We start from the raw sequence: 26,806 nt of genomic DNA on the forward strand, positions 1-26,806 counted from the left end.
GCATGTGTGGCATTATTTCAGTTACACACACAGAACGTATGTGTGTAATCTCAAGGACTGTTAAAAATAGGTAGGCCAATTGGAGCCACAAGATGTTGGTGGCAGGGTAGTAGCAATGGCCTTTGTGAAAAGGCACAGCTTCAGAAATGATTTTGAAGGTAGACCAGTAAGACCTGCTGGTGGATTAGATGTGGAGGATGAAGAAAAGCAAGTTTCAAGGACACTTCTAGGTTTTTGGATGGTCTCTAAGGTTTCTGCCAACCTGTAAGGCTTATAGAATTTGGGAGTGCAGTGTTTCTGTGTTTGGAGAGGCCACAGTTGAATTACTGAATTGCCAAGAATGAATGTGGGTGCATTAAAAATGTCAGCCATCTTGGCCCAACTCTGTCTAGTTCTCACTATGAGCCCATACAGCTTACTCCAATGCCAGTCATTAATAATTCCTTATGTCCGTCTCCTTAATAAATGCTTGCTCTTTTGACCACAGAGTAAGGTAGCATTACAAATTGTTGCCTTTTTTTTTTTTTTTTTAAATCATCATTCTCGGGGATCCCTGGGTGGCTCAGCGGTTTGGCACCTGCCTTTGGCCCAAGGCGTGATCCTGGAGTCCCGGGATCAAGTCCCACATTGGGCTCCCGGCATGGAGCCTGCTTCTCCCTCTGGCTGTGTCTCTGCCCCTCTCTCTCTCTCTCTATCATGAATAAATTAAAAAAAAAATTAAATCATTATTCTCTTCAGTTTATGGCGACTTTATCAGACATTGATTAATCATTGGCTAAGTTTATTGGAGGGTAGATTAATTTCATTATTGCCCTGGAGGGAGATAAATGCAAAGCCTCTTTATGATGAACATAAACTTAAAAGAATCTTAAAAGAAACTTAAAAGATTCTTAAAAGGATCACTAAACTTAAATGGCTCTTGGGGCTCCTGAGTTATTATGATTGGATTCACATAATGGAAGCTTCTTCATTTGGAAACATACGGTGTCCCCGACTGGTGTGGGCTTGTTTGTGAAAACAAGACGCTGACTGTCTTAGTTTGGGCTGCTGTAACAAAAGTAACATAGGCTGGGTAGTTTCAACAACAAACACTTCTGGCAGTTCTGGAGCCTGGGAAGTCTAAGATCAAGGTACTGGCAGATCCAGTGTCTGGGGAGGCTCACTTCCTGGTTTATAGATAAATCTTCTCATTGTGTCCTTACTTGGTGGAGGGCAGAGAGAGGAACCAAGTCCTGGGGTCTCTCCTTAGATGGGCACCAGTGCCATTCATGAGGACTCTACTCTCATGACCTCATCAAAGGCTGCCCCACCTCCAAATACTATCATATTCATGATTAGGTTTCAGCATGAATTTTGGAGGGGATACAAGCATTCACTCCGTAGCACAGATGTCCTCTGTTTTCACATGTATCAGAGCCCTCCAGAATCTCAGATCTTGTTCCCATTCTAGGACAAATTCTGGCAAGCACAGACACCCCTGGGCATCAGGGAGCCCCTGGCTGCTCCTCCTCAGACTGTGGCTGAAGGGGAGGCCTTGACATCGCAGATCAGACTCTGCTTTCATTTTGCGCAGAAGATTTTGGAATATGGATTAGGTCTGATCCAACCACTATTTCTGGGAGGGGAAGGCCACGATATTGCTGAGTAGCTAAGAGCATACACTGAGGACCAGCTGCCTGAGTTCAAATCCAAATGCTGCTGGCTGTTGTCCTTGTGACATTGAGGAAGTCCCTTGAACTACTCTCACTTCAGTTTTATCGTCTGTGAATCAGGGGTAGCAGTAGAACCCAGGAACAGATTCACTGGGTGCATTCTGTGTGCATTCACGAGATTAACATGCTCAGAGCTGGGCACATGGTATGCACTTGGTTCATGTTACCTCAACCAACTGGTTAAGCAGGTGATGGGGTTCCTGTGGGAAAAATGCATCTCAGGTTCCCAGCAATCAGTTAACATCCAAGCCTTTTGAACAGTACCTCCTGTGGATCAGGGATTCTGTGTGTCCAGATCTTGCTTTTCCTGTCTTTTCACTGACATGTTTGATAACTTAGTCTCATAGGGAGAAAAGTTTGGAAACATTCTAATGTGGCCTTGGAAGCAAGGGGAAAAAATTCTGAGATGTGACAAATTATTATCTGTAAGTGACTCTGAGTGTGTAAGTGGACAGAGGTGCTGTAGAGACACAAAGCTGGCTGTATAAGGGCCAGTAGCTTCTCCCTTCTTACCATTTGGATCTCTGCCTATTGATCAGGGGGCATTTGGTGGCTCTGCCTTCCAGGGCATCAGGTTTTCTGTAGACTGGGATGATTTAATATTCCTGGAATGGGTACTGCAAACTGATTTTGTTATTTGTCTCAGGACAAAAGACTGTACTATTACTTGTTGATTTAATGGTGCAGTTGAGGAGTCTTGCCCTCTAGATTGGGACTGGTGCTCCTGAGAATACAGAAATCCTTTAGACCAGAGCAGTTCAGGGCTGCCAAGGCTATTTATTTCATTGACTTACCCATTCTCTTCTGCCTCCAAATTGGAGTGGGCATGAGGTTAGACCTGCTTCCTTACTTGTAGGAAGGCTGGAGGGATTGGCAAGGTGTGACCTTAACGCATTCCACTAGACTTTGTTCTTTAAAGATATCAGCCTCGTGCATTGGGGAGCTGAGTGATCAGATGAACCTGTGAAAGCCCACAGTCAGACCTCGTGGTGCATGATGACGGACTCTCCCTGTGTCTGTTTTTCTTAGACCAAGCAACTATTAAGGGGGACATTTGAACTGGATGGCATATGGACTGTGATGAAGCTGGTTTGTGTCAACCTCCAAGAATCTCTTTGGAGTCAGCTGGGGTTTGGGGAATGGGGAATGCTCCCATTTAGCAAGTGATATACCTTTCACATCAGGAAAGGCCAGAAAAGGGGCCTAAAGAAAGTCCCATGTTCCCTATTTGTGTTCATCTTTTTTTTTTTTAATACTTTATTTATTTATTTGATAGAGAGAGTACGCGAACACAAGCAGAGGGAGCCGCAGGCAGAGGGAGAGGGAGAAGCAGGCTCCCCACTGAGCAGGGAACCCGATGCAGGGCTTGATCCCAGGACTCTGGGATCACAATCTGAGCTGAAGGCAGATGCCTAACCAACTGAGCCACCCAGGTGCCCCTAATTGTGTTCATCTATTTGATCTATGATGCTGATGGTGATGCTGTGCCTCATCACAACATAAGTTCCTAGGGACAGAGTGTGTTGGGTGCACTGAAGAAACATTGTTGGTCCCCTTCAGAAAATGGAGGACGTTTTCTGGAGATTGAGTCTTGCCAAGCTGATCTGAAACAGAGATGGGTGTTTATAAGAAGCTGAAGACCTCTGTGGTCCAGCTTTTTGTACAGATCAGTAGTCACTCAGCAAATCCGGAGGCAATGGGGTTGTTGCATGTGTCTCTATGTCCCTAAAGGTAATATCAAAACAGTCTCTGTGAGTTTCCCCAAGGATCTTATCCCACTCTAGAACTACAGGTATGCCCACTGATTAGCAGAAACTACCTGATATATTCTTAAGTCATTTTTCAAATAAAAATGCTAGTATGAAGAACAAATGCCTGACAACAGCTCTTCCTGTTGGCAGAGAACCCAAGACACTGAGGTGAGAATCTTCCATTTTATGGAGTTCTAAGTCAATGCTTTGAGACTCTTGACAGGCCAAACTATGGTTTTGGAGGGGAAGGAAAGAAGTGAGTTCCTTTGTCAAGAATATCTGCAGAGACGAGGAAGGCAGTGGCAGTGGTAGATCATTCTAGACCAGGAATCAAACTTTTTCTGTAGAGGGCCAGATGATAAATATTTTAGATGTTATGGCCCAACTTGTAAAGTCAAGGATGTTGTATAAAAACTTAACAAGAGCAAAAACACATTTCCACATTTCTTAGTTTACAAAAATTCAGAGTATAATCATAAATGAATGCTTTCTTTGTAGTGTAGTATAGTGAGAAAAATGGAATTCCTTTTTGTGGGGGATAACATTTCACTTAATTGGGGTTCAGAGTTAGTGTTCTCATCAAATCAATTGTGAATATTCACCTATAAAAACCATTCTTAGCATCTGGGCCATACAAAAACAGATGGTGGGCCACCATTTGCTGATGCCTACTGAGTCAATCTACAAGTATATTACTGATAATACCAGATCAGATTTTTAGAACATTGACCACATGTCAAACACTAGGCCAAGTGTTCTGCTTATATTTTCTCATTGGGTCCTTCAGTACCCCCAGTGATAGGTGTTATTTTGTTTTGTTTTGTTGTTGTTGTTTTTTCAAGATTTTATTTATTTGAGAGAGCACATGAGCAGGGGGAGACGGAGAGGGAGAAGCAGACTCCCCACAGAGCAGGGAGTCTTATGTGGGGATCGATCCCAGGACGCTGAGATCATGACCTGAGCCGAAGGCAGACCCTTAGCTGAGCCACTCAGTCTCCTGTATTTCTGTTCTTTTCATTTCATAGGAAAGATGAGAGAGAATGAGAGTGATGGGCACTTGCCCAAGGTTGTTTGTCTGTAAGTGGCAACAGGATTTACACCCAGGCCTATGAATTCAGAGTACAAGTGCATGACCACTAGGCTAAGGCATCAATCCAAGAAAAAGCTGAGAACTCAAACTGTAATAAACAAGGCCTCAGTAAGACATCAAACCTTTGTAACTACTCTATATTTTTATTAATTCGTGTCTTACTCTTGTCTCCTCTCCCATCTATCTGTCTGAGTGATTGCCACCATTACTCTGGAAGCAAAACTGGGCTGCTGGTTTTCTGTTTGGGAATAAATATCACATGGGTGGAGAGAGCCATGGAAAGGAAGGAAATGGGTACCTCCTTCTTTGTAGTAAAGTTAGAGCAGGGGAGGAGGCCTAGGGAATCAAGAAGTTGGTGTCAGCTTTAATTAAGAAAGCAGACTCAACCCAAGGGGTTTATAGATGAGCTGTAACCTCTGAACACTTAATTCAAGAGGCCTTTCAAGTTCTCCCATTTGATTTATTTTTCTAATCCTTCCACCTGGTCTTTCTCATCCATGCCCTGTATCCAATGCTGTTTCTTGCTGAGAATTGTGGTGGTCAGAAGTCCCTCCCTGCCAGTTTCTGGGGCTCCACACTGTCCATGCCAGGTCCTGTGGCCCTCCAGACCACAATTCAGAAGACCTAGGCTGTCTAATCTAACGTACTACTTTGCCACCTGAGGCTTTGGCTGTTAGTACTATAGAGATACCCTCTGCTTCATTGGGTGCCTGCCAACTGCCAACGCCCTGTTACCTGTTGGTCTGCATACCTAACCAACTAGCCAGCAACAGTAAATGGTGCCTCCCAAACTAATGGCATAATTTTATCCACAGACCCTCTATGCAAGGTGACAGGATTCCAGGAGGTCTAGACAACCATTAGGAGCCAGCTCCGACCTGAGAAGCATACTGTTAAGAATATTGTCCTGGGAAACCTACCATTTCTATAGTTATATGATGGCCTCAGGCATAGGTGAAGTAGATGCTCTACTTTGAGGGGCTCTGGGAGAGCCTTTGCCTCCCTGGAATAATTTTTCTCACTACTGTATTTCTGTTCAAATTCTATAGTCATAGATGTATTCCTTTGTTCAAGCATTGCCCTTCCTGGAGTCTTTTTTTTTTTTCCTTAGAGATTTTATTTATTTACTTGACAGAGAGCACAAGCCGGGGGGGGGGGGGGGGGAAGGCAGCAGGCAGAGGGAGAGGGAGAAGCAGACTCCCCGCTGAGCAAGGAGCCCGACATGGGGCCCAGTCCCAGGACTCTGAGATCATAACCTGAGCCAAAAGCAGAGGCTTAACTGACTGAGCCACGCAGTCACCCTCTGGATTCTTCTTCTTCTTCTTCTTCTTCTTCTTCTTCTTCTTCTTTCTTCTTCTTCTTTCTTCTTCTTCTTTCTTCTTCTTCTTTCTTCTTCTTCTTTCTTCTTCTTCTTCTTCTTCTTCTTCTTCTTCTTCTTCTTCTTCTTCCTTTCTTCTTCTTCCTTTCTTCTTTTTTTTTTAATTAAGATTTTATTTATTTATGAGAAACACACAGAGAGAGAGAGAGGCAGAGACACAGGTCCATGCAGGGAGCCCGATGCGGGACTCGACCCCGGGGCTCTAGGATCACGTCCTGGGCCAAAGGCAGGTGCCAAACCACTGAGCCACCCAGGGATCCCCCGGATTCTTCTTTTTAAAAGAGGGAAGTCTTGGAGCACCTGGGTGGCTCAGTTGGTTAGGATTGAGCCTCTGCATTGAGTTCCCTGCTCAGTAGGGAGCCTCCTTCTCCTTCTTCCTCTGCCCCTCCTCCCCTGTTCATGCATGCTCTCTTTCTCTCAAATAAATAAAATCTTTAAAAAAAATAAAAGGGGTAGTCTTGAGAGAGTAACACATTCAAAGGCTTTAGTCTAAATAGGTGTTATATTCCTTTGATCAAAAGAGATGCATCAGGGTACGCTGGGTACCAGCCATGGGAGAGCATTTCTGGGGATGAGAAAGAAGTTCAGAAATGTTAGGGGGATCCAGAGAAGACCCAGCACTTACCCAGTGCTTCCAACATGACTGGCATTGTTCTGAGTGCTTTACTGTACTCACTGAACCCCCTGCAGTGGGTTCTAGCATTGCTCCCATTTTACAGATGTGGAAATGGAGGCTCAGAGAGGTTAAGTAATCTGACCAAGGTCACACAACTAGTGAGTGGAGTCCATAGTTCGGCCTGGAGCCAGTGTTTTTTGTCTTTCAGAGTGAAATTGTGCTAGGAGTCCTCAAGCCCACCCCCAGGCTCAGTGATTCTCTAGGGGAACCTATAGGACTCAGCATGTGATTTATTATAGTGAAAGGCTACAAAACAAAATCAGTAAAGGGAAAAAGCACATGGATTTAAGTCCAAGGAAAACCAGGCAAGCCTCTAAGAGTCCTTTCCCAGGGGTGTCACATGGGACATGCTTAATTCCTCTGGGAGCAAGTTGTGGCAACACGTGTGAAATGTTGTCTGCCTGGGAAGCCCCTTAGACACCCAGCACCCTGGATTTGCCTTGGGGGCTAGTCACATAGTTACCCTCTGCCTAGGACACACCAAAATTACAGATTCCCAGAAGGGAGGCAGGTGTTCAGCATAACCACAGTTTGTACAAATGGTTCAGGCCCAGTGAGCCTCACTCTCGTCAGTTGGGGTGAATGACAGAAACCCTCCTGACATCAGGTTGTGGTTGCCAGCCAAGCCCAGCCATGCAAGCAGGCCTTTTGAAGGAAAGCTGACTCAGGCCTGCTATGTTAACTCTGTTAATGCACAGGTAGCCCATCCATTCACCAGTGTTTCTGAAAAGGAATGATTTGCATTTTTCCCTTTTCTATAAGGATTGAGCCCCAATAAATCTACATTTATCTCAGGATTAGAATGCATAAGGGCATTTAGCAGAGCATTTGTCATATAGTGAGTATTTGGTAGATACCGTCATCCTCATTGGCTGTTCCCTGATGATTTCTGTGTCTCCTAGATCTGGTAAGGAGCTCAAGTTCACTCTTAAGTAATTAATACTTTCTCCATTCCCCTTGTCATTCCCAGGAGGCCCCTATGAGGTTGAAGTCAATATCTCCAGCACTGGTGCACTCCCCAATGGCACCCTCTATGCAGCGAAGGGCTCCCAGGTAGACTTCAGCTGTAACAGTAGCTCTTGGCCTCCACCGATGGTTGAATGGCAGTTCCAGGCCCCAGATTCCAGCACCGAGACCTTTGGAAACAATCTGACTGCCAGCTGCTTCTCTCTGCTGCTGATGTCACAGAACCTCCAAGGGAACTACACTTGTTTGGCCACGAACATGCGTAGCAGGAGACAGCGAAAGGTGACCACCGAGCTGCTGGTCTACTGTGCGTAAGAAGCGCTCCCCTCTCCCATGTGTCCTCACTTTGACCCTTGATAAACTGCATGTTTGTGCCTCTTCCTTCTGTCTATAAAGGCATGCCTGCTGCACGGGTCCTAACGTGCTTCTGTGGCTCCCTCAGCACATGTACACACCCAGGGCTGTGTGTCAGAGAGGGAGTCGCTTCTAGAAACTAGCTGCTAAGTAAGGATACAGGAGAGTCCCTGTGAGCCACAGAGAGAAGTTAGTGCCAAGTCTCATGCTTGCTTTTTTTTTTTTTTTAATTGAGGTGAAAGTACATAACAACCATTTAAAAATGTACAACTCCGTGGCATTTAGTATATTCACAGTGTTGTGCAACCGCCACCTCTGTCTAGTTCCAGAACATTCTCATCACTCCAAATGGAAATCCTGTTGCCACTGAGCAGTTACTACCTCTTCTCTTCGTCATTCCCTGGCAACCGCCTATCTGTGTTCTGTCTCCCTCCATTTGCCTCTTCTGGATGTGTTGTCTCAATGGACGCATACAGCATGTGGTCTTTTGTGACTGACTTCTTTTACTTAGCATCATGTTTTCAAGGTTCGTCTATGTTGTAGCAGGTGTCCGTCCTTTCCTTTCTGTGATTGGGTTAATATCCCATTGTATGGAAAGCCCATGGTTTGTTTATCCATGCGGCCGTTCCCCTTCTGTCTGTGAACTCAGGGCCTCTAGCGCTGTCAGGACGGGCAGTTCATGAACTTTTATTTTAGGGGCAAAACAACAGCACGTTCCTTGGATGACAAGCATTATCAATGTGTAGAGCGGACTCATCAGAATCCATGCTAATGAAAGGGAGCTTTAGAACAACAAATTAGCAAACAGGATAATAACACCTTTCTTAATTCATGCATTGTCTGGAACCTTTATAAGTGTCTGTGTTCTCTGTCATAAATGACAGCCATTGTAAATGAAGTCATAGGTGCTTGTTAGAGGAAACAGATGAGCATAAAGAAAAGGATATTCTAACCATCATTTTGGTGTCTTATCAATAATTTATCTTGTAGATGATATGTGTCCATCCATGTAAGATCCAAATTTATTTCTATTTATGTGTATTACATAAAATATACAAAACATAGTATACATATATAATACATACATAATATACATAGATACACATAATATACACATATAATGTGTGTGATTTTTCATATAGTTTTTTTTTTAAAGATTTTATTCATTTATTCATGAGAGAGAGAGAGAGAGGCAGAGACACAGGCAGAGGGAGAAGCAGTCTCCCTGCAGGGAGCCTGATGTGGGACTCGATCCTGGTTCTCCAGGATCAGGCCCTGGGCTGAAGGCAGCTCCAAACCGCCAAGCCACCTGGGGGCCCATTCATATATAGTTATTAACACATGGGTTACATTGGATTTCCAGGTTTATAACTTGTTAAATTTTTATGTGTTTAGTAATATATGCACATAATAAAAAGGTATATGTTAATAAAAAGGAAAATATATGTTAAGTAATATATGCACATAATAAAAAGGAGGTATATGTTAATAAGAGGTGGGAGTGAATCCCACCTGTAACTCCCCCTGGGGACCAGCACTGTTCAGTAGGACTTTTTTGATGATGGAGATGTTCTATTCTGTGTGGTTCCGTACAGTGGCCAACCACCACATCTGGTTCTGGAGCCCTTGAAATGTGTGTGGTATGATGGAAGAAGTAAGTTTGTAATGGAACACAATTAATTTAAATGTAAATAGCCACACTTAAAGGCCATTGTGGATAGTGAGAAATGCAAAGATGAATGAGGCCCACATCCTTGGAGATGTAACACTTAGCCCAGGAGATAAGTTGTGACACAACTAGTTTGTGCTAAGGATCTATTTCGTGGTATGCTCACTGGGCATGATGTTTCTCTGATACCCTGGTTCTGTAATCCCTAGAGCCAGCTCAAGGGCTGATCTTAGAGCCTGTGACTAAGCCCACATCCTCTGGTGTTTTGCAGTTCCCCCTCCATCAGCCCCTCAGTGTTGGGCAGAGATGTCACAAGGATCGCTCATGCTGCAGCTCACCTGTCGCTGGGACGGGGGATACCCAGACCCAGACTTCCTGTGGACAGAAGAGCCAGGAGGTGTGGTCGTGGGGATGTCAAAGCTGGGGGTAAAGATGCTGAACCAGTCCCAGCTGTCAGATGGCAAGAAGTTCAAGTGTGTTGGGAGCCACATAGTGGGGCCGGAGTTGGGAGCCAGCTGCGTGGTACAGATCAGTGAGTCTGGATTGCCTTGTCTTGGGTTGGGGTCCACCCATCTTTATTCTGAGAAAACTATCTGCAAGATCTGGGAGAGAAATCCCAAGATGTCACAGTGAACTGAATGTTTCTTCTTTTCTTTTATGTTTCCTTCCTTTCAAACTTTAAAGATGCTTAACCAAGCTTTCTTGGTTCTCATCCAAACTGTTTTCCACTTGACAAATACTAATTAAGCGCTTGCTATATGCCAGGTACAATTTCTAGGTATTGGAGATGGAGCCTGAATGATATGGGTGTGGTTCACTTATTAGCTATCTCCTATTATGTAACAAACACCCCCAGACTTAATGGCTTAAAACAACAAATCATTTGTTTATCCTATGATTTCTGTGGGCCAGGAATTCAGACAAGGTACAGTGGGGATGGTTTGCCTTGGCTCTATGATTCCTGGGTTTCAGCTGCAAGACGTAGTTGGGAGGGTTGAAATTGTCTGAAGGACCTATTTCCAAGGTGCTCACCCACACGCCTGGCAGGTGGCTTCTTTTCCACATGGGCCTCTCCACAAAGCCCCTTGTCTGTCTTTACAACATGGTGCTGGCTTTCCCCAGAGCAAGTGATGCAAGAGGGAGCAAGCCAGGCAGACACTAGCTATCTTTTCTCTGAACCACCCAGCTTTAGTAGTCACAAGGCATCCCCACTGCCTATTCTGTTCATTAGAAATGAGTCACTCATCCTGGCTCCACTTTCAAGGGGAATGGATGGAATTGGGCTCCACTTCTTTTTAAGATCTTATTTATTTGAGAGACAGAGAGTGAGAGAGAGAACATGAGCAGGGGGAGCAGCAAAGGGAGAAGCAGGCTCCCCTCTGAGCAGAGAGCCTGATGTGGGGCATGATTCCAGTACCCCAGGATCATCATCTGAGCCAAAGGCAGATGCTTAACTGACTGAGCCACCCAGGCACCCCTGGGCTCCACCTTTTTGGAGGGAAGAGTGTTAAATAATTTTTGGATATGTTTTTGTTTTAAAGATTTTATTTATTTATTCATGAGAGGCAGAGGCACAGGCAGAGGAAGAAGCAGGCTCCCTGCATGGAGCCCATTGTGGGACTTGATCCTGGGACTCCAGGATCACACCATGGGCCAAAGGCAGGCACTCAACCACTGAGTCACCCAGGCGTCCCTTTGAAAGTGTTTTTGAAACCACGACCATTCCTCTTTCATAGAGCTCAAATTCTTTTGTGTGGGGTGTGGGGTGAAAAGAAGGCAAAAAGTCCAAACACAAGTGAGGTAGGTTCAGATAGTGATAATAATTGTGAGGAGGATAAAGTGGGGGTGTGTTAAAGACTCTTCCTAGGGGGCAGGAAGATCTCCTTGTGGCAGTGGTATTTTGAGCAGAGGCCTGAAGGATGAGAAGGATCTGACCAGGTGGACTGAGTATTCCTGGCAGAAGGAATAGCAAATGCTAAGGCCCTGAGTTGGAAACGTACATGGCACTTGAGGAACTGAGTGAAGGCCAGTGTAGCCAGAGTATTATACATGAGGTACCCATAAGGCTAGACGGCTGTTGTGTATTGAATTGTGTCTCCCTAAAAAGATCTGTTCAAGTCCTAGTCCTGGGTACCTGCAGATGTGGCCATATTTGGAATAAGAGTCTTTGCAGATTTCATTAAGTTGAGGTCCTACTAGGTTAGGATGGTCTCTATTCCCCTGACTGGGATCCTTACAAGAAGAGGGACATTTGGACACAGACACATGGGGACAGTGCCGCATGATGTTGGAGGTAGGGACTGTAGTGCTGTGTCTATAAGCCCGAAATGCCCATGATTGCTGGTGATGACCGGTAGCTAAGACTGGGCATGGGATGGTGTCTCCCTCAGGAACCTCCAAAGGAATCAAGCCTGCTGACACACTGATTTCAGACTTTTGAGTTTCTGAGCTGTGAGAGGATGGATTTCTGTAGTTTTATGATGCCGAGTTTGTGGTACTTTGGTATAGCAGCCCCAGGAATCTAACACAATAGTAAGCAAGGACAGAGAGTGTTGGGTTTTGTTGGCCATGCTGAGGGTTTTCCTCACAGTTTATCAGGATAATCCTCAGAGATGAGGCCATGGAGAGCTGGCCTGCTGAGAAGTAAGCCTTGCTATATTCCAGGACATGCTGGTTTTCTCAGGCAAGTGGCATTCCCATGGTTGACACTCCCCCATGATGGTTGACTCATTCAGCAAACATGCCCCGAGTGTCTCATCTGTGTCTGGTACCTGGCTGGTCTTGGGCAACATAAGAGACCAAGACTCACTTTCTTTTTTTTTTTCTTTTTTTTTTAAGACTCACTTTCTGCATTAGAATAAGGCTTGGCAAACTGTGGCCCATGGGCCAAATCCAGCCCAACTGATACTTTGCAATTTTAGTTTGAATGAGATATAATTCCCATAACCTCAACTTCACTATTTCAAAGTGTCTAAGGTGGTAGTTTTTAGTACATTTACAATGCTATATTACCATCACCACTATTTACTTCCAGAACATTTACATTACCTCACAAAGAAGCCCTCTACCCACTGGCAGTGACTCCCTTCTAGAAAGACCATGTGAGAGTACTTGGTTCCCTGTGTTTCCACTGACCTTGAGTGTTATCATTAATTTTTTAGGCTTTTTTCCTATTTGCTTATTAAGACATGGCATAACTATTTCGATTTGCGTTTCTTTGATCCTAGCGGAGTTGACAATATTTTATGCTTACTGGTTCCCTATATCTCATCTATGAATTATCTCTTCATGTCTTGTCTATTTTTCTATTAGGTTCATCTTTTCCTATTATTCCCTAGGAGTACTTTTTCTTTTTTTTAAAGATTTTACTTATTTATTCGTGAGATACACTCAGAGGCAGAGACACAGGCAGAGGGAGAAGCAGGCTCCCTGAAGGGAGCTCCATGTGGGACTCGATCCTAGGACCCTGGGATCACGCCCTGAGCCAAAGGCAGACGCTCAACCGCTGAGTCACCCAGGTGACCCCCTAGGAGTACTTATATTAACTTTGTCAGTTAATTTCATAGAACTATCATGTGTGTCATAGGTATTTTTCTGTCCTCCTTGGCTCCTAAACTACATTTATGCCTCATTTCTGCTGGTGTTCAGCAATTTCTGATTTTGAAGGTCACCTCTGTCATAACCTGCTTTTTTTAGGTTTCTGGGCTCTGAAGTTCTTTTCCTGTTTCCAAATCATTAACATGTTGTTTTCCACCCTCCCAATAACCTGCAGGTTAGACAGGACGGTTTGTAAGTTGTAGATGTGACATGATATGAATGGACTCACCCAAGATCAGCCAGCTTTGGGTGACTGGGCCAGCACTTAGCCCAAGGTGGTCTGACTCCAGAACCCTTGCCTCCCTTGCGAACCCCCTTCCTTGGGACCTAATCCAGCAAATCTTCCTGGGCAAGAGTTATGTACTCAGCATGGCACTGGGCACTGTGGAGGAATACCGAGTCCTGACCTTTGAAGGACGTGAAATTTACTTGGAGAGAGAAGTCTGAGAAACATGAAATAGGGACGTGGATGTATCACAAGGATAGTGACATCGACAGTTATCGAGTGCAAGGTGCTGCACTCAGTATTTGCCACACAGTATCCTGCTTGTCCTCACAACCACCCTGTGAGCTGAGTGTTCCTATTATCTTTGCATAGTAGTTTCCTGGGGCTGTTGTAACAAAGCACCACAAACATGGTGGCTTAAAACAACAGACATTTATGCTGACCTAGCTCTAGAAGCTAGAAGTCTGAATTTGAGGTATTGGCAAGGTCATGCGGTCATTGAAGGCTCTAGGGTAGAACCCTTCCATGTCTCTCCTGGCTTCTTATGCCACCAGGTGTTCTTGGCTGGTGGCTGCCATCCCTCCCATCTCTGCCTTTGTCTCCATGTGGCTTTCTCTATGTGCTTGTCTCTCTCTGTCTTCTTCTTCTATTGTAATATATAAGATGTCAGTCACTGGGCTTAGGGTTTATACTAAACCCAGGATGATTTCATCTTGAGATCCTTATCCAGTTACATCTGCAAAGACCCTGTTTCCAAATAAGGTCGCATCCTGGGATTCCAGGTGGATGTGAATTTGTGGCAGACGCTGTGTGTTCCCTTTTACGGATGATGGAGCAGAGGCAATGGGCTTGACCTAACCTCTGCAGCGGGAAGGAGGACACACGCTCACAGTGGTGTCTGATGAAGACTTCTGAAATGGGCCATGGACAGGAAGTCCCAGGACATGAATAAGTAAGCGACTGACCTTGAGAGAGGGGGAGATGGCAGAGGCAGGTGACAGGTTTGGTGTTATTTCCTCCATCCCTTAGTGTTTTCTGCAGATCCTGAGTCGCCATTCCTGTGGCTTCTGAGACTTGGCCAGTAATTTGAATCTAAATATGTGCTCAGAATTGAGAAATGTGTCTGGAGGAAAGAGCTGACTAGAAAGGAAACAGGCACAAGAGCCTAGAACCTTCCTGACTCTGACGTTGTCCAGTTATCCCCTGTCCCTTCTTGGTCACATGGGCCCAGAGCATCTCAGCCTTGCTGTCCATCCAGGTCACCTGGGGGTCTGGTTAAAAGGCAGATTCTGACTCTCTAGGTTTGGGATGGGCCTGAGATTCTGCATTTCTAACCAGCTACCAGGAAGTGCTGATGCTGGTCCAGGTACCGTACTTTGAACAGCAGAGCCTTTGGGGAAGAAGGAGTCTCTAGATCATTTCACTTGGGAGGACCAGTAAGTCATTGAAAAGTAATTTTAGGAGTGCCTGGCTGGCTCAGTCTGTAGACCATGTGACTCTTGATCTTGGGGTCGTGAGTTCAGACCCCACATTGGGCATAGAGCTTACTTTAAAAAAAAAAAAAAAGGAAATGTGATGTTAATGCCCACCTTTGGGATGCAGAACAGTGTAGTCCCCAAAATGATGAAAAGGGATGCTTTTGGGGATTCGTGCTGCCTACACCTTTCTTTGAATTGTTGGTAGCCTCTATGCTGAAGAAAACCACTCACACCTTGGTAAGCGGAAGCACTAACCAGCCCCTGATGTGAAGGCCCTTGTTTTGTCCATCTCTTACAGATGTGAGGGCCCTGCATGCCACCCACCTCCACCTTTTTTTTTTTTTAAGATTTTATTTATTTATTCATGAGAGACACAGAGAGAGGGAGAGGCAGAGACATAAGCAGAGGTAGAAGCAGGCTCCCCGCAAGGAGTCCAATGCAGGACTCAATCCTGAATCCTGGGATCATGCCCTGAGCCGAAAGTAGCCGCTCAACTGCTAAGCCACTCAGGCATCCCCCCCCCCTCCCGCAACCTCCACCCTTGACTCCACCCCTGCACACAGCATCATCTTAAGTGAAAGAAACTCTTTGAATTTCTAGATGCCATACCAGCCATTTGGGTGATTTGGCTTTTTGAGGGTGAAAGCTGTGTTTGGCAAAAGGGGCCACCAGGTGGATAGTTTGTTTTACTTTTTATACAGGGTGAGGAGGCCATTTCTCAAACTTTGGTTTGGGGGCCCCTGAATTCCAACATACTGATGAAGCTTGTCACTGCTTCAGGCTTTGTGACCCCAAAGGAGATAGGAAGAGGGGAAGGTATGATTTAGCAACATTGGGGGACCTGATGGTTGATCCAGAAAGGGGCGTAACACATGAGTTTCCTGAGCAAACCTAGATTAAGAGGACTCTCTTGCTGACCAGAGGCTCTGAGCTGTTCCACACTCCCAGCTTGCCCTCCACATGCATTCATTGCCCCTTCTCTCCTCCCAGGGTGCCAGCAGTGAAACCCTAGATTGTCTCTTGGAACAACTGCTGGTAGGAAGCGTGGGGTTTCATTCTCCCAGGCAGGAGCTCAACATGCCACTTGGTATCCTTCAGCTGCCAAAAATATAGGCTTAATATATCACCCAAGATGAATTTTAGACCGTTCCTAGGAGGGCGTATGTTTTGGGAAAAGGCTTCTGCCATAAAGAGAATAAATGGATCGCTGGAGGAGACCTTATAGTTCCCTGTGTCCCACTCGGATCAGACCCCAAGGCCATGGGGATGCTTCGCTGTCTAGGACAGACTTGTGATAGACAGACTAATGCTATCCACACAAAGATGTCCATGTCCTAATCCCTGTGACTGTTTTACCTCACATGGCAAAAGAGACTTTGCAGCTGCGATTAAGATCTCGAGATGAGAGATTATCCTGGATTATAAGGGTGGGCCCCACATCATTACAAGGGTCCTTCTAAAAGGGAGGCAGGAGGGTCAGAGTCAGTAGCAGGAGACATGATGACAGATTGAGGTTGGAGCTATGCAGGGAGGGGCCAGGAGCCAGGGAATGCAGGTAGCTTTGGAAAGCTGAGAGAGCAAGGAAATGGACTCCTCCCTGGAGCCTCCAGAAGGAATGAGCTTTGCCAACACCTTGACTCAAGCCCCATAAGATCATTTCCAGCTTCTGGCCTCCACAACTATGAAAGAATAAATGTTTGTTGTTTTAAATCACTCAGTTTGTGGGAATTTGTTACAGAAGCACTAGGAAGTGAATACAGCTGCCTTACTGTCCCCTCGAGTGCTCTTGGCAGGCTCCTCACCCATTTTTTTTTTTGTATGAGCGATGTGGCTATGGAAGCCTATAGCATAGACGTGAGGGGTGTGGGCTACAAAAGCCTGGTATAGTCTGGGCTTATAAGAGTAACCAACTCTGAGCACCTCGGTGGCTCAGTTGATTGAGAATCCAACTCTTGATTTCAGCTCAGCTCATGATCTCAGGCTTGTGAGACTGAGCCCCACACCTGGCTCTGCCCTCAGCTGGGAGTCTGCTTGGGATTCTTCCTCTCCTTCTCCCTCTGCCCTTCCCTCCCCACATGCCCCACCCCCCCTCCCCCCCGCTGTTTGCATACTCTGAAATAAATAAAATCTTAAAAAAAAAAAAAAGTAACCGACTCATCCTGGTTTGCCCAAGACTTCTCTGAAAGCACCATATCTCAGGAACCCCCTCAGGCTTCAGCAAACTAGGACAGTTGGTTACCCCAGATCCTTAGCGCACACTTACCTGGTTATATGACTTTGAGCAAGTTACATAACTTTCTGTGGGTCTCAGTTTCCTCATCTGCCAAATGGGGTCAATAAGTTTAATAGTGCCTAACCCATAGTAGATGCTAAATAAATGTTAGCTATTATTATTAAATGACACCAAGCACAGTACAGAAATTCCTGGAGCTGCTTCATTAAATATTCTTTTTCTTAATTAATTGAGAGAAAGAGAATGAGTGGGGGAAGAGGCAGAGGGAGAAGCTGACTCATGGCTGAGCAGAGAGCCTGTTGTGGGGCTTGATCCCAGGACCCTGGGATCATGACCTGAGCTGAAGGCAGACCCTTAAATGACTGAACCACCCAGGTGCTGGGAAGGTAATCATATTCTTGAAAATTTCAGGCCACAGCTTGAATCTCCCTGAACATTTGTCTTTCTTTACCTTCTGATCACCAGGGAGCCCCTCCCTTCTCTCTGAGCCCATGAAGACTTGCTTCGTGGGGGGTAATGTGACACTCACCTGCCAAGTGTCTGGAGCCTACCCCCTTGCCAAGATCCTGTGGCTGAGGAACCTCACCCAGCCTGAGGTGGTCATCCGGCCCAATGGCCACTATCTCATCACGCAGGATGGGCAGAGCTCCACTCTCACCATCCGTAACTGTTCCCAGGTTGTGGATGAGGGCTACTACGTCTGTCGGGCTGAGAACCCCGTGGGGGTGCGAGAGGTGGACATCTGGCTGAGTGTGAAAGGTGAGTGAGGAAAGTGGCCCCAAAGGAAGATGGTTGAGAGCTTCAGAGGACCTGGCACTGGCATAGGGAGGGATGGTTTGGTTCTTCCCTATACTCCGGTCACTGCCATCGGGAAGCAGGTATATCTGCTTGAGTGTGACTTGATGGGGTAGAAAAATTATTATCCAGTCCTAAATCTCTAACACTGCATAGGGATAAAGAAATAATTTGGGCAGCCCCGGTGGCTCAGTGGTTTAGCACCGCCTTTGGCCCGGGGTATGGTCCTGGAGACCCAGGATCGAGTCCCATGTCGGGCTCCCTGCAAGGAGCCTGCTTCTCCCTCTGCCTGTGTCTCTGCCTCTCTCTCTGTCTCTCATGAATAAATAAATAAAATCAAGAAGAAAGAAAGAAAGAAAGAAAGAAAGAAAGAAAGAAAGAAGAAAGAAAGAAGAAAGAAAGAAGAAAGAAAGAAAAAAGAAAAAGAAAGAAGAAAGAAAGAAAGAAAGAATGATTTATGTTGGGGTACCTAGCTAGCTCAATTGGAAGAGCATGCAACTCTTGATCCCAGGGTGGTGAGTTTGAACCCCACATCGGGTGTAGAGATTACCAAAAAAAATGATAAAATAAAACTTAACAATAACTTGTTACATGCCAAATAATATGTATAAAAAATGTATTTTAAAAATATTAAAAATGTGAGTCATGAAGCCTGATAGTAAGGATATCTGAGAAATGCCATCCTGCGTAACATACAGAGCAGTGCCCACAATGCTGCAGTTATTTGTAGGTAGCATGGCCAGATTTAAAAAATGACAACAAAGCTAAAACAATGCCCACTTGATTTGCATTTCAGAAAAAACAAAGACTTTTTTTTAGTGTAAATATATCCCACATTTTGCATGGGACATACTTATGCTAAGACATGATTCATTGTTTATCTGAGATGTAAATTAAATGGTCATACCATATTTTTTCAGGCAACCCTACCTCTAGACCCCTTTCTAGTCTCATCCTGGGCCTCCTGAAAAAAGATAAGTATTATCCTGAATTTTTTTTTAAAAAGATTTTATTTATTTATTCACGAGAGACACAGAGAGAGAATCAAAGACACAGGCAGAGGGAGAAGCAGGCTCCCCGCAGGGAGCCCAATGCGGGACTAGATCCCTGAACCCCGGGATCACGACCTGAGCCAAGGGCAGACACTCAAGGCGTCCCTGAATTTTTTTAATTCAAGAAGCTTTACTACATATGTGAAATGCTTGCTGCTTCCACTCCAGACTTTGTTCCCAGGATTTACTCATGCCACTGTGTAAATTATACTTACCTCTTCACTACTGTAGGATTATCTACTGTGTTGTGATTCCACAACTAAGTTACTAATTTTCCTGATGATGGACCTTTGTATCATTTCTGATTTTGTTGTGATGAACAAAAGTGATGCTATGAAAATCTTCTACCCAGCTCCTTGTGTACATATACAGTAGGTTCCCAGGCCAGTATTTCTCTAGGATATATGTAGAAGGAAGAGAAAGGAAGGATTATGCACATTTGTATCTTCATGGGATAATACCAAATTATTTTCCAAAGTGGTTGTACCAATTTCTGTTCAGAACATCAGCATTCAAGAGTGTTGAGTTTCTCCATATTTTGACTTTGAGGTTTTGTGATTTAAGTGGAATCTTACTGTTCTGATTGGCCCTTCTGTAGTTACTAAGAAGATTAAGCATTATTTCATGTTTGTTTGCTATTTGTGTTTCTTCTGTGAAATAATACATTTATAACTTTTGACATCTTCCCCTTTCTTACAGATATGTAGGAGTTCTTTAGAAATTCTGCATACTAATTCCTTGTAGTTTTACATGTTAGAAATATCTCCTTTTAGTTTGTTCATCTTTCTTTTTTTTTTGCTTTCTTTCTGGTTCCTTTGATTAGCAGTCTTTTATGTAGTTGATTTTATGAATCTGACCTCATTAGTTTTTTTTTATGTCTCAAGAAATCTTATCTCTGCCACACCGCAAAGATACTATCCTATACTTCTAAAAAGTTTTAATATTTTGCCTTTCATAGTTAAATCTTTGATCTGTCTAGAATTGATTTTTGTGAATGGTATGAGGATCAAGTTTCTCCCCGGCCTAATTTTGGATAGCCATTTATTCCAGTACCATTCTTGAATAATTCCTCCTTTATTGACTACTCTGTTATATATCAAATTTTCTTTTATGTGTAGACTGTTCTTGGATTCTTTGTTCTGTTCCCATTCATCACTGTTTATCATAGCCCCAATAGCCTCCACTTTTCATTTCTGTGGCCTTATAAAGTCTTGATGTCTGACAAACACATGGAGATTTTAACTTTCCAATGTTCTTTTGCATCACATGCTACATTTGCTACCCACAAACTGTCAGAGGGAGGGAAATAAGAGATTTATCTTGCTTTATGGAGAGGTCATATGCCTTGCTGAAGATCATGGAACCAAAATAAGACTAAGATCCAGGCAGAGGAAGGGAGGGAGGTGTTGCTCTTTTACCAGCATGTGTATCAGGTGGAAGAACCAGTAGTGTGATTTGTCTTTGCAGAACCTTTAAATATCGGGGGAATTGTGGGAACCATCGTGAGCCTCCTGCTGCTGGGACTGGCCATTATCTCAGGGCTTATGTTGTATTATAGCCCTGTGTTCTGCTGGAAAGGTAAGGATTTATTGGGTCCCCCCTTCGTTTACCTTGTAGGCTTCTTGAAAGGGAGTGGGTGGGGGAAGGAGGCCCCTGTTGTGCTCCCACCTCACATCGTTCCATAGGCTTCTTCACTGGGTCCTGGTGTGCAATAATGAATCACTTAAGTATCATTCCTGAACACCCTGTCACCTATCACATTGGGTCAGTTTTTCTCAGTTGTCAGTTCTTTTGTAAATGTTACATTAAAAACTTTTGTGAGGCTGAAATGGATGTTACTGGATATTAATTTTTTTTCCTTTCTCCCTTCAGTAGGAAACACTTTCAGGTGAGTGTTCCTAGAGTCAAGTCAAAAACCCATTTCCATGATCTGTCTTCACTGCCGTTTTTGTTTTCTTTCATAAGAGCAATAACAGCAGCCACTGTTAAAGACCTGGCATGAGCCAGACACTGGTGCAGAGGCTTCACTGGGCATTATTAGAAACTCTTTTGTAATTTCTTCAGCCTGGTGGTGGCACCTCCATTTTCCCCAATAAGGAGATGGACGCTCAGGGAAGTAAAGTAATTTCTGCAAGCTCACTTAGGAAATGAATGGCAGTGCCTGTGTTTGGATCCAGGTCTAAGTGATTCTAAAGTCTATATGCTCTTTTTTCAATGCCAGACCTCAGGGCAGGGCACCTTGCTGGGCCCTCATTGAAGCATAAAAACAGTGTGTATGCTGTGAGCCCAGTCATTTGTGCCTTTATTTAATTTTCTAAAAAGGAGCTGAAAAGAATAAGTCATAGTCTTACAGCATGTTTTAGAAGATTAGTCTGAGCATGCCCAGAAGCCCCTCCCAAAAGGAAATCTCAGGATGGGTATGTGGGTGGCTCAGTTGGATAAGCATCCAACTCTTAATTTTGGCTCAGGTCATGATCTCAGGGTCGTGGGATTGAGACCTGGGACTCAGTGCTTAGTGTGCTCAATGTGCTCAGTGTGGAATCTGCTTGTCCATCTCCTCAGCTCCTCCCCTCAGCTCCTCCCCCTCCCTCAGCTCCTCCCTCAGCTCCTCCCCATGCTTGTGCACTCTAGCTCTAAAATAAATAAATAAAATCTTAAAAAAAAAAGGGAACCAGCCCCCTAGGGGCAAGGTAACTAAATGGAATTTGTGTATTTTTTTTAAGATATTAATTTATTCATGAGAGACATGCAGAGAGAGGCAGAGACAAGGCAGAGGGAGAAGCAGGCTCCATGCAGGAAACCCGATATGAGACTCCATCCCAGGACTCCAGGATCACGCCCTAGGCCAAAGGCAGGCACTAAACCTCTGAGCCACCCAGGGATCTCCAGGAACTTGTGTATTTCATTTCCTAAGGAGATCCTGGGTTAGAGCAAAGAACTCTTCTCTTTGTTTCTCTTAACCAGTTTATAAAGGGATATTACAGTTCTGGGGTCATCTTTCATGGGAATATGTTACCTTTACTGCCCTGTATTTGAGGGCCATCTTCCCAGGGAACCTTTCATTCCCCAGGCTTATTTCTCACAGGAGAAGGCAGCAAGGCATAGTGGAAAAACACTTTGGAACTAGTGGACCTGGATTCAGATTGCGCCTCTGCCATTCCCAAGCCCTATGTTCATGGAAAATCCCTGACCCTGTCTGAGCCTCTGTCTCCTCATTGGTTTTCCAGAAGGAGACTGTGAAGATTACAGGAAAATTTAATGCTCCTAGCATTGTGACTGGCCCATCACATGTGTAAGAAATGTACAGGTTGATCGGGTAGGCAGAGCCAGCAATGAACTGGAGAAGAATTAAATGCTAACCCCCTGGGCATGGACTCCCAAGTGCAATCATAGTTCATGGCTTGCGGGGAGGAAGAGGACCTTACCTGGGCCTTGAATAAAGAGTAGGAGGTGAAATTTCAGTAAGTAGAGAAGTAAGGGGCATTTTAGGAAAAGAACACAGCATTCGTGTACGAGCTGCGGGGGGAACTAAAATGGTAGGTCCCTGAAACAAAAAGTCCTACCTGCCCAAGGCGCAGGGGGGAGTAATGAAACCCACCTAGGATGATATGTGATTTCTGTAGGAATCTGTGGCAGCATCTCTTTGAGAGATTATAGCCACACTGTTCTCTCTTAACCGAGCTGAATGCACAAAGAATTTTCCATGTTACAAAAGAGGTTGCCATAAATCTAGTGTTTTCTATTTGGCGAGGGCTGATGTTAGAGAAAAATGGAGTACCGTATTGATTATTTCTCCCCCTTTGGAAATTAGGGGGCAAGACATGGGTGATGTCATGGTTTTGGTGGATTCAGAAGAAGAGGAGGAGGTAGAGGAGGAAAATGCTGCGGAAGAGGAGGAGGAAGAAGAGGAAGAAGCAAACGAGGGGGAGGAGTCACCAGAAGAAATCCCTAAGCATGGTCACATTCATAGAGTGACTGCACTGGTGAACGGGAATGTTGACTGGATGGCCAATGGTCTCCAGGCTTTGCAAGGTAAGCTCTTTTCCTTTCAAAGCACTCTGCTGGGTTGCAGTGGGATTCCCAGTGAGCATCTCTCTATGTGGTGAGTTTCAGTTTTGTTGTGTTTTGTTTAAGATTTTATTTATTCACAAGAGACACAGAGAGACAGAGACATAGGCAGAGGGAGAAGCAGGCTTCCTGCGGGGAAGCCTGATGTGGGATTTGATCCTGGGACTCCAGGATCATGACCTGACCAAAGGCAAATGCTCAACCACTGAGCCACCCCGGTGCTCTGAGTTTCCTTTTTTTTTTTTAAAGGGTGGGGAAGTTAGTTAACGTTTAATCTAGGATCTACTGTCAACTCCCCACACTACAATTAAACTGGCAAACATTTATCAAGGCCTTGCTCCAGGAAGGGCACAATATTGGCATTGTTAGGAGAATATAAAAAGACCGATCGTAATTGTACACAGAGAGCTTTACAAGATCAGTTAGAGTGTACCGAGGAACACTTGGGGAAAATTAAAGTGGAAGCAAGATTTAACCGTCACTGTGAGAGAACATAGAGGAACCGTCACAAGGAGGAATCTGATTATTGCCAGATGAATGATCGGCTTAAAAATAACAGGACCTCAGAGAGGTGAATGCCTTGAGGGGCTCTGCCTTGGTCGGGAGAAGCTAAATGGCGGAAGGAGGAGATGAGGCAAGTCTTTCAGGACAGTTGAGTTTGAAGAAGCAGAAAGGCAAGAGAGTATTCCAGGTGAGGGGAACGGCACACACCAGGTTTATGCAGGGTAGATAGCATCAAGCACCTCTAGAGGATTCTGAGTGAAAGAACAGGAGAAAAGGGGAACACGCACCTGCCCTACCTGCTCCCCCATGACTTCCAGTTCTGAGGCCGACCAGTAAAGGACTGGCAGGTGCAGTGATTGTAAACTGAGGGTGTAGATAGAATGACCTCTGGCTGAGCTCCCTCAGATGCGGATCTGCTTTTCCCTCCTCTCCAGACAACAGCAGTGAGGAGCAGAGTGATATCATTCAGGAAGAAGACAGGCCTGTTTGAAGAAGAGAACTGTCCTCCACAATCCTGTCCTAAAAGCTTGGAAAGCAATGTCAAAGATGAGCTTTTCATTCTACTTTGACTTGACTTGTGCCCCTGCCTGAAGGCTTAAAATGGTTTGGGACTCTCAGCAAAACAAAAAACAAAAAAACATGGATTTTCTTCCTGCCCCTCCCCCCCCAAATTGGCTTGATTTGCTCTAAGTTTTCTCATGGATGTTAACAAGTGTTGGGGATGGGTAGCCTATGGGGGAAAGGTGCATTTGCCCCCTGAGGTGTCTGTTCCGCTGTGACTTCTGGCTTTATCCTGGTTGATGCTGATGCGGAGGTAGCAGGAGCAGGAGGAAGCACTTGACTTCCAGGCTCTCAGTGCACTATTTGTGGTCTGGGAGTAGCTTGCCCCAATACACAAGGGAATAGCATGCAGTGATAGGGACGCCTCCTTTGTCACTGCCCAGGGAAGCTGGAAAACCAGACATCCCCTGGAAAAGGTTAAGGAGGTGTCAGCTACTGATACTAGTCAGAGGGAGGCACTTTGGCTCAGGTTCTGGAGCTGGAAACACCTAGGCTTGAGAGTAGGCCTTGCCACTTGCTTGTTCCTGGGCTCGGGCATGTTGCTTTACCCCTCCCTGGGCCTCTGTTTCCTCATCTGTAAAACAGGTGAAGTCATTACCTGCCTTATGGCACAGTGGGGACTGAATGAGGTACCTGTGGATGTGAAAGTGTCCAGGAGGTATTCAGTAGACAATTTCTTACCCTCTGGACTTCGCCCTCTCTGGTGGAAGAAACAATGTCAACTGTAAATTAGAAGCTGTTGCCTGGGTCTCTTGTTCTTTGTAGAATGGTTTCAGAGGAGAGCATTATCAGAGCTCTCCTGACCATATTTGCTTCCCTGGAGGTATATAATTCTTTTCAAAAGAGGTAGGGGCCCCTAAGAGGAAGTGCCTTTCATTAGAACCTCTCATTTTGCAGAGCTTCATACTAATACAAAAGCCTCTTAGGTGATACCCTGGTAGCTTTCAGACTCTCCCATTCTCCTCTTTTCTCCTGTGGCTCTGAAAGAAGGCAGGAGAAATGTTTTGCAATGGAGTATCTGGTGATAAGTACTCCCTGGGCAGACTAGTTCATCTGGCCTCAGTTTCTCCATCTTGGAAATAGGAATAGGAAAAGTTGCTTCCTTCCTACTGCTTCTCTACACCTTATGAGGATGCATTGATCAATAATACTAAGTTTTGAATTAAATCAAATAACATCTGATGAGTTTAAGCTGTTTCCAGATCCCTATACAGCCCAGAGATTTTTCTTCTCTGATTTCATCCAAGCCTCTTAAATGTTAGAAAACTAATAAGGGTGCAAAAGATGTATGCTGAACATGAAAATCTGACTTGACTTTGCACTTTTTAATGCTCATATCCTGCTTAATAGGCAAGACCTAGGGCTTCAGGGAGAGCTACCTTTCTCCAAATAACAAGGACTGGGATTCAGGTAAGATAAGAAACTGGTTATCTGCAGCCTTCCCCTGCAGCTGTGGTGTGGAGGGGGGTCTATTTTCTTGGATGGATGAAAAGACTGTACTGAGCAAATCTCTAGAAGTGAGCCCTGTCCTCAGCTTGGAGCCCTGTGGATCGCAGGAGCTGACTGCACTTTCCACCCCTCAGGAATAGGTGCGAACTGCAATTCTTGCGTGCTCAGGCTTCTGCTGCCTAGTACTTCCTGTACTTTGTCACTCTGGATGGCTAAATTAGTGTTTTAGAACAGGAGACTTGAGTTGCTTCTAAAGTCACTGAACTCTGAGCTCATGTCCCTTTAGAATCTTCTGTGGTTCTGTGAATTTGAGAGTTCACTCTACAGAGTCAACCATATTTTTAAAAAGAAAAAGAAACAGGAAAAGAAGTCCCTAGATATGAACCCAGAGAATGATTTGAAAGATGACTGAGATGCTTTCCATAACTACTTCTTCTCTTACATATGCACCTGATGATGGGAAATCTCTGGAGAAGGATTTTTCCACTAGCAGTTGGGGGCTTCCAGGTCTTATTGCCAAACACTATAAACCCTAGGTTAGCTGAGCCACAACTTCTGTCGCTTGTTTATGAGCCCTGTGTGTACATCAATATAGCTGGGTCAGTTAAGAGCACAGGTACTGGCGGTCTTCAAGTTTTAAGGATTTTTAAAGAATTAGGGCTTGCTTTTAAGATGATCCAACCCCAAACTACAAATATGTTGATAGTGGGTTACAAACTGTGTGGCAAAGTCCAAGTTGTTACATTGTGCTGTTACACAATCTTATCTGAATGTATTGTGAACTCCAAGATCTATTTATCAGGACCAGGAAGATAAATACTTAAGGGCTATCACAACTGACATTTCAGAAGGCAATCCTGTGGCTTTGAAATTAGTTCTAATTCTCACAAGCACATACGGGCCCTATTCCTGCAGATAGCCCATGATGAAAAACTTCCATAATGCATGCACCGAAACCTGGAAAATCATCCCTGCCAGGTAAAATTTATTGTGATGCAGGAAGTACCAACTGGTAATTCTCACCACGGACTGACCAGGAACTGTTGCGAAGAATGAGCAGATCCCTCTGCATTATTTACATTTTAATATTTGGTGTGTGGTGGGGGTGGGGGGAATGGGCAAGAGAAATTTATTCTGAGGTATAATATGGATTTTTTTAAAAAGATTATGGAATAAAGTTATTTTTAAATAAATGCTTTCATGATCTTGATTTAGATTTGATTAGTAAAAAGATTTGGAGAAATGGA

General features: G+C 44.7%; 1 protein-coding gene across 4 annotated transcripts in view; it reads left to right on the top strand.

Annotated features, from left to right (window-relative positions):
- Nucleotides 1-26,806, top strand: part of VSIG10 (V-set and immunoglobulin domain containing 10) — a 36,764-nt gene extending 9,958 nt beyond the window's left edge. For 2 of the 4 annotated variants that reach the window (XM_055322896.1, XM_055322894.1), the window contains exons 3-9: nt 7,578-7,880; nt 9,868-10,128; nt 17,596-17,889; nt 20,445-20,555; nt 20,850-20,865; nt 22,789-23,009; nt 23,984-26,806. In XM_055322896.1, coding sequence (XP_055178871.1) covers nt 7,578-7,880; nt 9,868-10,128; nt 17,596-17,889; nt 20,445-20,555; nt 20,850-20,865; nt 22,789-23,009; nt 23,984-24,039 — 1,262 coding nt within the window. In that variant the 3' untranslated portion in view covers nt 24,040-26,806. The remainder of the gene's footprint in view (nt 1-7,577; nt 7,881-9,867; nt 10,129-17,595; nt 17,890-20,444; nt 20,556-20,849; nt 20,866-22,788; nt 23,010-23,983) is intronic. The other 2 variants (XM_055322895.1, XM_055322897.1) reach the window with 2 other exon arrangements.

The sequence above is a fragment of the Nyctereutes procyonoides genome, unplaced genomic scaffold (assembly GCF_905146905.1).
Source record: "Nyctereutes procyonoides isolate TBG_1078 unplaced genomic scaffold, NYPRO_anot_genome, whole genome shotgun sequence".
NCBI classification, from domain to species: Eukaryota; Metazoa; Chordata; class Mammalia; order Carnivora; family Canidae; genus Nyctereutes; species Nyctereutes procyonoides.